General features: G+C 36.3%; 1 protein-coding gene across 4 annotated transcripts in view; it reads right to left on the reverse strand.

The window, feature by feature from the left end:
• The window catches only part of jp (junctophilin), a 397,633-nt gene that overhangs the window by 44,830 nt on the left and 338,757 nt on the right, over positions 1–14,046 (reverse strand). For 2 of the 4 annotated variants that reach the window (XM_083142319.1, XM_083142318.1), the window contains exons 6-7: positions 9,005–9,123; positions 697–1,550 (exon numbers count right to left, since the gene is read on the reverse strand). In XM_083142319.1, the coding sequence (XP_082998445.1) occupies positions 697–1,550; positions 9,005–9,123 (973 nt within the window). Of the gene's footprint in view, positions 1–696; positions 1,551–9,000; positions 9,124–14,046 lie in introns of those variants that run through there. The other 2 variants (XM_083142321.1, XM_083142320.1) reach the window with 2 other exon arrangements.

Here is a 14,046-nt window from a genome sequence, read left to right on the forward strand (position 1 = left end):
ATTGATTTGGTCCTTATATCCAGGTTTTTGTAGCCATATTTCTATGAACCAGTACTTTTTGTACTTTATAATTTAGAGAATAAGGAGTATAAATGAAATAACATTACCTTCTACCATTACATTACAAAATGGAAAGTCATTATAATACAAACCATCAGTCTCATACTTTGGAATAAATTCTTATATCACATTGTACTATTTATTTGATCATGAATTGGAAGATGACTTGCAGGTAATGTTTATCTAATGTTCTAATAACTATACTTTTTATAAATTATGTACGGTAGTGTGGAAGTAACTGTGTACTATTTAAACAACAATACTTTTGCTACATAAAAATATGATCTTTATATAAAAGAGTATTTATGAGGAACTTTGAATACTTTGGTTATGTAAAACAATTTTGTGTAATTATATGTTGCAATAACGAATCTAATCTATGATATAAGGTCTAATGTTATTTTGTAAACACACACAACATACTACGCATGCAATACAGGTACAGGAAAAGTGCATTTTCTTCAAGCATAAATAATAAAGATATATAAATTACAATAAAAGAGAGCTACAGAGTAAATTCTCACAACACTTCACTATAACTATTTTTGTGGGTGATGGTGATAAGAAAAAGCACATCCCATGTAGTTAGTAGCGCTGATCATAGTGTTAGTCTCAGGGTAAACTTTTTGAACGTACCTTGGGCGGTGCTTCTCGTCTCTTCCCTGGATTGATGTAAAGAGATTCAGTTCGCTTAGGTTGGCCAGGTGATGGGAGGATATCCTGCCCTAAACCTTTCTGTCGGATGATAACCTCCTCGAACGGAGAGGCAGGAACGGTATATCCCCCTGTGTCCCCCACCACAGATCCGTTTCCTGTTGGTACAGGCGTTTCATTGGCTGCTGGTGTAGTTCCTCTTTTCCTTAATCCCGGAAGCTCTTCTGGTTCAGTCGAGAACCCTGGAGTTCGTTGCCGTGATGGCGCACGAGACACTGTAGGGTTCTCCGCCGAAGGTTGTCGAGACATTCTGGCTGCACGCGAATATCTGTCCAACGAGCTTTCTCTGCTTGGCGGTCGCTGATAGTGGTCAAAATGGTCACTCATTGCTTGTTGAAAACTGTAACCGGGGTGATCACTAGTGTTAACTTTAGAACCCCGACGAAGTGCTGGTACCGGGGTGGTACCTCTTTGGGGTGGTTGTTCAGACTCTGGTGCAACAGAGCGCTCACGAAAACTTTGAGAGGGCTTAACAGGCAGTCTATTGGGTATATCTGACCCTATCTTGTTCATATAAGGCTGCGACACAGGTTCAGAATTGGTTACGATCTGAGGAACAGAAGGTTGCGGTGGAGGTGCAATATTTTCAGGTTGAGAAGGCGGTTGCGGTTCGACTCTGTTTGCTGTGACTTCTGGTTCCGGCTTGGCTGGGGGCACATACATAGACTTGGATCGATTGTTTGGTGAAGCTTCATCCCGAGGTTTGATGGGACCCAACTTTGAGATATCCGTCATTCCTCCTCTAGCGGCAAGTTGTACTCGTAGAGTCTCAATGCCTACCAAATAAAGACAGGAATATTCAATGACATACCAAAATTATTTTTAAATGCAATCGATTATCTACATTCAATAATTTGATTCTCAAGATTTTCATGTCAAACTAAGCCAGTTAAATATTGAAAAATTATTACATTCAAATTAATATGTATCAAGAGGAAATTTAACCTCAAATTTTACAAATGTGACTACATACTGGTGTTACTGTTTGGATACGAATGGAAGTTTTTGCTGACTTCTGTGGTGGAGTAGTTAGCTCAGCATGCTAGAATAGCAGTAGTCCCAGGGTCATATCCTGGCCTGGCCATGGGTGTTCTTTGTGAGTGTAATTTTATCAATTTCATCACATAATCACTCATCCTCATCGTCACGATTAGCCAAAAGTGGCAGATAGGTGACGCTAAATAACAAAAATCAAAATGAATGGAAGTATTTAATTATGGAGTTGTTAATGTTGATTCATGTAACAGATGCATAGGGACTTATATCACAGTATTGAGTACATTCATCCTGAAAAAAATCACACATTTAACAAAACAGTATAACCAGTGTACAAAATATTTCCTGCATAACTATGATAAACAGTAGCGGCGATTAGGCGGGGCGAGGGGGCAGTTGCCCCCGCACTATGCTAAACCTTATTTACCAAGGGAAAGGAAACTGCCCTTGCCCCCCAGTTTTGGAATCTTGCTCCCCCAGTTTTTGAACCCAATCGCCGCCACTGATAATAAATTATGCAATTGATTACACTAAATATTATATCAGGAAGGGGACAAGGGTACAATTGGGGCAACCTCTAAGAATATACTTGGAACTTAACCATTATTAGATCATGCAAAAACGCCATTGATAATATAAATATTAGATACTGCACAATGCAAGAAATCAATATTTTGAGCAGTAAATAATAAATTTTGGATTTGTTTGTGACCTTCTGGAACCATATTATTGCCCCTATTAGAGAGTTCATTTATTTACATTGATTGGAAATAACTGTTTACAGAGCTATACTGGTTAAACATTCTTTTCATGTTTCTATATAGACAGTCATTTACTTTCGCCTTCTATTGTCCTCTTCAAGAAAATGTGCATGGCACATCCATAATTACTTCAAAATAACAAAGCACAATGAATAATTATATGTTTTAATACATGAGTCATTCCATGCCAAATCAACACAGATATGTGCAATTTCCAACCTGACCATCACCGATTTTCATGAAATTTGGGGAGTTGAAACTATGCATGGAACTTAGTAACTATGAAAATTTTTAGTTTCGTTTGTCTTGTAATTGTTAAATTATTCAAGGTCAAAGTTGGCATAAATTGTCCTTTTTGAGCCCGCTTAGCTGTACTAAATGTGCTGTAGCTCCGCTTCTATTTTGCGTAAGAAGATCAAATAAAGCTTACTGTACAGGGAATTGAACAAGTTTTCCAGTGATATATAACAAGCCTATCTTTGGATAAAACATAATTTTATCACGTGACCTTGTCCTTTGACCTTTAATATCTCGAAACATGTCATCACCAAAAATGATGAAAAAAAAATATTTGGTTCCTCATGCCATACTCTAAAACATATCAAAATATATGATTCTGGGACTGCAATGGGATCAGAAGATAAAAAATAATATGTGTAACTATGTGACTGATAAAAGCCCCATTACGTGAACTATGACGAGTCAAATGTCCCTTAACACCCCCTACAAAATGTAAATTAGTTATCCTGGGTATAATTGGTCATGAAAGAAATAGGTTAATCACAGGGAGATCCCTAGCTGTGTGTGTCAAGCTCAGGTCCACCCTATTATTGACCGCCATATTGAATACAACGCAAACATTTCAAAGGAAAGGGTGTGATGTGATATATCAAATCAGGCTAGAATTTCACAAGAAATGAAGTGACGAAGATTTTTCCAACATATATTTAACCAGCAAAAGGTTATTACTGCATGCTTGTAACCATTTTCTCCTTTTCGAGGTGTTAAAAACAAAGCATTAGAATGCTTCTAACGTGTTAGGAACTCATCGAGATTACGCTGACATCTTGGGAGAGAAAGAAGTATACGCACCATTGCATATGATTTTAATCAGCGACATTCACCAAATAGTTGAATAGTGAAGAATATTTGGAAATGTATCTCAAACAAACACTTGCTTTGGAATGAAAAATCTTCAGTGACGAGGCTAATTTTTATGTTCACGGTGAACTTAATATAAAGAATATGCAATATCTGTGATTTGATAATCTACAGTAGACAGATCCCAGGAATGGTTGGTCCATATTCAACAACGGAACCTTAAATGGTGAGAGCTTCTTGGATTTGTTAAGTGAACAGGTTTTTCATCCTTGCTTACGGGATATGGCATTTTTCCAGAGTTTTGAAACAGAACAGTGTGTGACCACACCATTTGGACATTTTGGCAATTTCTTCATGGTAATTTTCTAGGTAGATTGATGGACAGACAGGGATCTAGTAAAAGGCCTGCACATTCCCCAGATCAAACATCTTAGGAGGACTTTTACCTTCAGAAATGTTTGAAGAAAATGCACTAAAAGTCCCTGATATTGACCATCTGAGAGAAGGCATAGTTGCTGCTTGCGATGATGTTGCACCTGGTACATTGCCAAATGTTCTATGTGAGTGTGAGAGACGTCAACGAGTGTGCTCACACGCAGTGGCGTGGCGTGACTTTTTCAAAAGTGTTACCGGCTATCAGACTTTATCATATCCACCCTACCGCCCCCACCCCCAAAAACATGCCTTTGATCTGGAATATATATATATATATATATATATATATATATATTAATCCGCTCAATGATTTATTTAGCCACAATCACTTCTAGAAAGAACTACCACTCATGACAGAGTTACCGTGAAAATCCAGTGAATAGTAGTCGAGCCTTGTCAACCATCTCAGTTTCTTAGCAAAGAGGTGGAAAGGGGAAGAAGAACCTCACATTCGGGTCAGGTTGACGTTTCTGCGTTGAGCAGACGACAGAATTCCCCTCCTACAGCGGTGGGAGGAAGTCCAGATGTAATTACTACTCTTGTCAAATTGATATTTTTTTGGAGTAAGGTTTGTCCAAATCACGGATCGCATCAAGTACTTATCTTTTCGTCTATTACGTAAACGGTCTCAGTTGTAGTTAAATCCAGCTTTGGCTTTGCAGTCTAGCTCTTGTTGCTTCAGAGAAATTAGCTCTTTTCTGGAAATCCAATGTGACAACACTTGCTGATCCGGTAGGCCGCAGCGGCAACCGGGCCCCTAAACAGGCATATGAAACACTATAATGTGCATATATCATAAGTGAAAGATATGCGTATAACGTTTTGCTGCCTAAAATAAGTTGGGAAAATCTTCCCTGCTTCATTTCTCGTGAAATTCTAGCCTGATTTGATATATCACATCACTCCCTTTCCCTTGAAATTTTTGCGTTGAATTCAATATGGCGGACCTGAGCTTGACACACACAGCTAGGGATCTCCCTGTGATTAACCTATTTCTTTCATGACCAATTATACCCAGGATAACTAATTTACATTTTGTAGGGGGTGTTAAGGGACATTTGACTCGTCATAGTTCACGTAATGGGGCTTTTATCAGTCACATAGTTACACATATTATTTTTTATCTTCTGATCCCATTGCAGTCCCAGAATCATATTTTGATATGTTTTAGAGTATGGCATGAGAGACCAAATATATTTTTTTCATCATTTTTGGTGATGACATGTTTCGAGATATTAAAGGTCAAAGGACAAGGTCACGTGATAAAATTATATTGTTATCCAAAGATAGGCTTGTTATATATCACTGGAAAACTTGTTCAATTCCCTGTACAATAAGCTTTATTTGATCTTCCTACGCGAAATAGGGGCGGAGTTACAGCACATTTAGTATAGCTAAGCGGGCTCAAAATGGGCAATTTATGCCAACTTTGACCTTGAATAATTTAACAATTACAAGACATACGAGACTCAAAATTTCCATAGTTACTAAGTTCCATGCATAGTTTCAACTTCCCAAATTTCATGAAAATCGGTGATGATCAGGTTGGGGCCTGTGTTGATTTCGCATGGAATGACTCACATATTAAACAACAAAAAATAAGACATGGACAGTAGAAGAACTAAAACCAAACTTGAAAATACAGAAGAAATTTGGATTTAAATACACTATTTAATTTTGTATGGGTTTACAAATTTATTAACATTTCTTGCATAATACTTCATACATAAAAGGTGAGACTTCATTGCAGGGAAAACATCCCATTAATATTTCAGAGACAACACGTTCAAAGGCAACATTTGTTACACACAGAACAATCTTGTAGTAACTGCTTCGCTAGAAATCCACAGTTAGCTAAACTGAAAACAATAAAGAAAAACTTTATAGCAAACAGTGGTGTTGTTGGTAGACATTTTCAGTTGTAAGTAATGTGCAATTGTGTATGGCCTTTAAAGAATCAATATAGACTTTCAATTTTTCTTCAAATAATTTTTTCTTGAGGCAATTTTTTTAAAGACATATTTAAATTGCAGCTGAGCTGAGCTGATACCAATGCTGGAATTGGAAAGTATTAGGTGGAATTTATTTACTGATACTGGCCGATATTTTACATTTGGTCTGTCATGCGGTACACAAAAATGCCTTGCAACACTTTTGCAGTGTCTAATTATCTTCGTAATTATGCAAAATTCAAATATTTTTATTTTACACTAGTATCAATAAGATTATCAACATCGGTATGGGTTCAAATTTATATCAGTTCAACCCTAATTTAAATATAATTAAACAAATATTATAGTGACATGGAACACAAGCACCACAGAAGATGATACTGGCTGTAAGTCGCTAGAGACTCATTACCCTACCAGGTTGAACTACAGGATGGGATAAAAGTATCTTTCCTCCAAAATTAGCAATGTACATTTTTGGAGAAAGTAACTTTTATCCACCCTGGATGTGGAAGAGAAACTGACAATTCGGTGCTTTTCAGGACACGGCACTTTATTCCCATTCTTTGCATGGCTCTTGTTGGATTACATGCAGCAATGTATGTATTCAGGGTGTCATTATGCAATGCTGAAAAATTTTGACAGTATATAGAAGACATCAACATAGGCATAGCCAGACTTCTTAACAGAAGGGGGAGGCAAACTAACTTTTTTCAGGAGGACCAACAATGCTATTTTCAGGGGTGGCAAGCAATATTTTCTCAGGGAGAGCAATGCTTTATTTTGAATTATTTGAAAAGAGAATAACATTTATTTGTTCATTCAGGCCTTGTTTTGCTGCTACAAGGCCTCAAAAACCTGCATTTTTAATTTTGTATTAAGCAATATCAAAGAAAATTCTTGGTTGCCATTGACATTTATTTTTGTGTGTAGGGTAGCATACTTTAAATATATTTGGCTTTGGAAACAGTATCATGCCATCAGAAGAGCCATTAGACTGAATTCACAATTTTGTCCAGAAATATTCTGCATCAATAGGACTTTCATGCCTTGGTTGATAGGTTGACTAAAAGTTTGTCATTTTTGACAAAAAAAAACAAAAAAAAAACAATGTCAGTAGCAACTACTAATCTGTAATGCATGGTTGCATTTCATATCTGCAGGATTAATTATTTATTTAAAAAAAATCAAAACAAGCCTCAATGAGCAAAGGATTAGTAAGTAATGATTTTTAACTTTTTTTCTTCTATGTGCTGTGAACGTTTGTAAGCATTGAATGGAAACACTCTATCTACGTATACACACAGTAAATGAATGTGAGGAAAATGTTGACATGCTAGCACTGACACATTAATTTTTAAAAGTAATTGAGTTGCAGTTACAATTACTTGGTTCAAAAGGTAACTGAATTACAGTTACAGTAGTTACTCCTTACTGAGTAAGGAATGTGAATATGCAATATTACAAATCACTTCTGCAGTGTCAACTGGATTGTGTAATTTTTGAGACATGTTCAGAACTGGTGTGTGCATACAGGTTGCGAAATCCCGGGGGGAATTCCCACCACCAACGATCTTGTCCTGAAATTTCCCCCCACCACCAAACTTTTCCTGGGGGGGAGAGTTTTTCTTCTAACAGCAAACATAAACAATTAGTTTAGGAGTCGAATATACTTTGCTGGAATAATATCGAAAACATACACAAAAAACGGACAACAAAGAGCCTCATATCTAAGGACACTGAACTCAACAATCCCCAGAATACAGAAATGAGTCCGACTTGTTTTTTCTTCTCCATTTCACATCGCCTTTCGTCAGCTACCGCAATGTATTTAAATATATTAATAAAACACGTAAGAGCATTTAGATGTGATTTTTATGTAGGAAACTATTATCTTCCTAATGTCTCTTAATTTTTGCCCCCTCCACTAGTCATTGTTCATAGCATTAGAAGTATATTAAAATCTACAATTTACAATCGAATTTTGAATGAAGGACAGTCGACAGTGGATATATATATATATATATATGTATTTATTGTATGTGTGTGTGTCTGTCTGTTCCTTCCCTCGACCAATCTGCAGTGATTTCGCACCCTGAGTGCATACATACATACATATGTGAGTCATTCCATAAAGCCCGTTAGATGTGCTTCTGACTGCCACCACTAAATGATAGGCAGTGGTTGCACCTTAACTGCCAGTGTCTAGGTGGTGCCATTTGAAGATGGAAATCAGTAAAGTGGATGGCAATTGTTTTATGGCACAAGTTTCCACAGGATGTTCCTCCCCTGACCCACACCACTTTAGTGGTGGCATTCAAAGGCTCATCCAAAGGGCTTACAAACATGTATTCCGAAAATGCAGTGATGCTACCTGTTTGGAAGAAAGAAAAATAGTTACCATGAATTCAGTAACAACCCATGAGTTTGTGTATCTTGCAGCCTGTGTATTATGTCATGAACAATATCCATGTAAATGAACATTAGACACTAACCATTATAATAAGTTTTCTTGTCTTTTTCCAAAAACAAATCCAGAAATTCTAGAAAAAAGTAGTAAATAACAATTGGCAATTACCTTACGATTTGCACACACAGGAGATGTGTTATGCAGAAATTTTAGTGAAAATGTGACAATTCCACACAGGCATAGCAGTGGCAGTGAAAAATCAGTTAAAAGCAGGGCTGGTTCGATAGTTCAGTTGGTTCAGTGATTGCATACTATGCCAGAAACCTATGTTTCAATACTGGTTGAGCCTCCATTTCTTGCTGAAATTTCTACATACACAATTAACACGGGGATGTTTCCACAATACCATCTTAAATCAGAAAATAGTGTAACTGATGCATGCTAATAACAACATGCTTGCTTGGTTCATTAAGCTTGAAACTAATAAAAAAGATGGACAATAACTTCATAATTTGCTGCGGAAATATTACTTATCTGTTCATTGGCAAATCTATACACAAGGAAATTAACTTACTCACCAGGTTGATGGAAGTCCGGGGCAAATTGCTTGGCAGTGATCCTTGCAATATCCGAGTCTTCTCTTGCATGCAATGCTGCAATGTCAGCATGTTCAGCCTTTCCACGCGCTGTCGCCGTCCTGAAACAAACATTATATGTATATTAGTGTTTCTCAATGCATGTTGTGAAAGGCATATTTACTTGACAGCAAGAGTTTAATAACATAATTCTTTGATCTAATGATTATGGGGTAAAACTTCAGACATTGCACTTTCCTGTCAATCATATGTTATACATGGATATGCAAAATGACCTACAATTGTACGGTATGCCGGTTCCAGAAGTGCGAAACTTGGTTATTAGTAAAAATAAACATTTTAGTAACATAGTGTGTACCAGCTAAAGAAAGATCATTGCATAGATTATATTTTTTTTTAAAAAAAAAGTTTAGTGATTTTATTTGATTTGAATTTAAAATTTTGGGTGCGTCAGCACTTAGGCTATTTTGCACCCGTCACTTTATACGGGGTCCAGCCCTTTACCTAAACTAAAATGTAAATAATAACATAACGGTAACGTTGGATGACTAAATATTCTGTTAACTGAAAAATATATTACTGTAATGTCATGTTGTAACTAAAATATTAAAATATTCTGACTTTGGTTAAAAGCCGAGGCTGTAAAGAGGTACTCAGCATACATAAGGACAAGACACAGGACAACACACAGTATTATACTGGCCAGGGCCAGTCGCCAGAGCCTCGTTCGTCTGCTAAATGCAGTCCAGGGTGTACTATGTGGAAGTGAGGTTGACAATTTGGTGAACTACGTGGAAGTTCACCCCTTACACACCCCGAAAAGTTTAGTGATTATTCCCGGTGAACATTTTATACAGGTGCAATAAATAGACTGAGTAAATCAGTGGAGAATGTTACAGTCAAGCAAATGTTAATTACCATGAAAACATATTTCTCCCAATCCCAATGAATCAGAATAATGGCCACAAGCTTGTGTACATAAATTTTGACTCCTCCTTCCTCTACTATAGTATATGGTGACACGATTGGTGTCAAAACTAAATTTGATATTATCTTCTCTGTTACATTTTTCTGTTTTTTAAGGATCATCTATATGAAAGGACTCAGGCCATTATTCTGGATTTCTCTTACGGATCAATAGGTGGATCTAGAAATTTTCTCTGAAATTTCACAGCATGTGCTCTACTGCTGTAAACACACACATCAAGGGTGTGTAGATGTGTAGAGAAGTTACTAGAGACATATTTCATTTAAGACATATTGATGCTATATAATATATTGTAGACAATATTCGCAGTTGACACTGAAATTTATTTCTGTCAGAGAGCGAAAAAAATTGTATGATGTGGATAGACTACAGGAATCTTGTGGATTGTAAATATCTCTTACTAAACTAACGAATTCTTTATTTTTTAAATTCAAACAAATCAAATAACCTACAATAAGCAACATACTGTATGAGTATGTAGTGATTGATTAGGGTTCACATCCATTTTGCAAAATCAAAGTTCGTGACTTTTCCAGGTATTTATAAACTTTCCAGACTAGTGTATAATGATTTAACTTTCCAATAACTAAGAGTTATACATGGTGTACACAGTGTCTGACACATTTCAACTATTAGTAAATTAGAAACAAATGAAGTTAGAAATAAACGGGTGACAACAACAGATAGAAACTCAAAAAATTTTATGTTCTGTATCAGTACACTTCTATATGCTCCTTTGTCGCACGGAGAATGTCAAGACTATAATCGATTTCCCCTCACGTTCGGGCCAGCATGTCGATATCCATGGTGGCTATCGCATTGTTTATTCTGGCTTTCAGCTCATCAATGTTCATCACTTTCGTCATCATTGTTTATTGTGTTTTGAATGAACGCTTTCTGGATTTGACTTGTTGGTTTAATTCCTTGGCTCCAAAGGTCACCGGATAGGCCGGTACAATCCCATTGGAATGCTTTTCTCTGGGGATATGTGGCAGACATTGCTTTTAGGCAAAGGTGAAACAAGAGGAACATATACAGGACATAAAACGTTTTGAGTTTGTCTATTTATGATTGCCACTAGTTTATATGTATCTTCATTAGTTTCTAATTTATTAATTATTAAAATGTGTCAGACACTTTGTGTATACCCTGTACTTCAACTTGCAAGTTAATAAAAAATGAAGTTTGTTGAACATTTTGAAAAACAAATAATAAAATAAGAGATCGTTTATATACTTAATATTATTCCCAGAGGAAGATTGTTGGGAAAAAAAGAGACAAATATGTCTTCAGTTACCAATCCTGGCAAGCAAAAATCATTTAACAAGATAAGTGATTTCACTCTGGCAGTGTCTCTGCTGACATAATATTGTTCCCATGTCGTATTTTCGCTTTTAGAATCTTATTCGACAGTAAACGTAAATGGCAACCAAGAAGATATTAAATGGGGTTGCATACATATAGGATAAAAATACAATCTTTAAAGGCTCATAGCATTAAATTTGTTCACCTTGATGTTCTCTACGCACTATGAAAGTTGTCGGTCTTCTATGGTCACTCCCATGTGTATTTACGTTCAATACCATTACAAGTAAACAGGAAGAAAAGTTTCAGTAAAATAAATTTCAATTCACCGAATCTCGTAAATAATATTGTACTGAATTTCTTGAGTGTTTTGGAAAAATAACTGTATCTGCTAAAGGTACATCGGACAAATTTTTGACAACAGAACCTAACAACGCTCCTGTTGTGAAGTGGATTCTCCTATTTGCATTGCATTAATTAATAAGCCATTCTATGACTGGCAGAATCGACATCAGTTGCAGAAAAACCTTGATGTTGGAGAAAGAAACATAGTTAAGTAACCAATAATGAATTAAAAAAAGCAATCAATTCCCCTATTTCTATGAGAAAATAAATAGAAATGATAAATAAACTATATAAAATAGATTTTTAAACAACTCAATTATTTTCATCTTCCCTCTCAAGTCAATGTGATGCAACGTGCATCTTGGTAACCCCCTTTGACCATCCCTGCGCTTCACTAACTTCTTGATTCATGTAATTTCTTAGTGGTTTCGTAGGTTTTTCCCAGATGTCATTTCAAAGGGCTTTCATACAGCCAAATAGTTAACATTCTCACTTTTGGCATAAGTGGTCCCAAGGTGGATCCCAAGTAGCCACCACCGTTGGGCCAACGTCAGTTTTTACGTCGGAAAGGTTGCCTTTACGTTCGTTGGTAAATTGACGTTGGTCTTACGTTGGGCCAACGCTGGTTGCCCAACCATGGAAACGTGAGTAAAAATCAGTTTTATAATCAACTTTTTAATGCTAAGACAACTTTTAGGAGAATGCTGAAAATTCTAGAGTGTAAAATAAGTGACATGTAACAGTGTTTCTTTTCGAATATTTCAGTCACAGCACATACTGGAAATATAATATATTTTTAATGAAAGTTGAAGTTATTTTTAACTTGAAGTCACTCACCAGTCCTTTGTCAGCCGCCATGGATGAATGATGTGTTGGTAAATGCTTATTGTTTGTTTCTTTTGCTGCAGTAGAACAAGAACATTCTTACAGGTATTACTGTGAAGGTGGTTCAGCAATGTTATGTGCAGACTAAATTTCATGAAAGGTGGAAAACTAAGTAAACTCATCAAATATTATTGTGCTACCACTTGAAAACAATGATACCATGTGACTGAGAAAGTTCTGTGTATTTTTTGAATTTTCATAATTAACTTGAACTATTGTTTACAAGAGAACAAATCTATCCATTCTTTAGTTTTCAGTACGTTGGGCCAATGTAGTAAAACCATACTTTGGGCCAATGTAAAAACCACACGTTGGCCCAATGTTGGAACAACGGCCAAAATTACTGTTGGCCAACGGTATGATTTTGCGTTGGGCCAACCACTTTTGGTTACTTGGGATATTTGATGTTGGGCAGTTGGGGAACTACTCAACAGCAATAGCAGTAGATTCTTGTTTCAAAAGCAAGTGAAGTAACAGTCATGGTTCTCGAAGTGCTGACCATGCATCACCCAATGAGAAGCCACTTATCAGGGTTTGACCCTCATGGCTGTTTCAGTATGGAATTTAGTGTAGTTTAGTTTCATGCCATTGCAAGTGAAATAAATTATGGAAATGAAAGAATCTGTCAAGTATTCTTGTTAGACTATATTATGGGCGTCAGGATGAGGTGGCATGTGACAGGGAAGACCCCTCCACCTCTGTAGCATGTGAATGTTAGGTGAAATTTACATATTTCATACATGTAATTTTGTTTCAATTGCATAATACTGTACTTCATGAAGATATATCTGACTTCAGTAGTATTCGCTACAAAAAACAGTAGAAATACAGTTCATATACTGTTTTTGCAGTGCACTTCAAAACCACTGAAACCGTGGTGTTAAGAATTAAACTCTCTATTCTTCGAGTCAATAAATGATTTTAGAACTTATTGCATTATTATACATTGCTTTTATTTCAGTATACTAGCTCTATGTTGAAGTACAGTAGCTGTACAGTAGACCTACAGCTGGGTTTCAGTACATTTCATGGTACAGTCATGGACAGTTCTGACTTGTAAAAGCTCCATTGACTTTCAATGGGATCGTTACAACCCAGAAGTGTCCATTATTGTACACAGTAGTACGTATTTGAAAACAGTAAAAATTTCCAGCAGGGTTAATTATCATAATCATAAGTAAGGCTGCTACATATTAATATCAGGTATGCCGGAATTTCAAATTGAATCAATATTTGAGGGAGCGGAGGGCAGTACCATTATTGGAAAACAATCTCCCTGGGAAGGAGAGACTCATGAGAAAACATTGTCAACAAGGATCAATATGTAAAAAACTGTGCTTGACTCTTGACAGCAAATATGCAAAGAAATTCACATAGACATAGAACATAACAGTTGAGTTGCTCGGAATAATAGAAACCATATAATTTAACCATATATCTTCAAGTTGCTTCAGCCTTTAATTTTTGTAAATCACCTAAAACCCTAATTTTATCTGGGACG

Source organism: Lepisma saccharinum, chromosome 20, assembly GCF_977018435.1.
Source record: "Lepisma saccharinum chromosome 20, izLepSacc3.1, whole genome shotgun sequence".
NCBI classification, from domain to species: Eukaryota; Metazoa; Arthropoda; class Insecta; order Zygentoma; family Lepismatidae; genus Lepisma; species Lepisma saccharinum.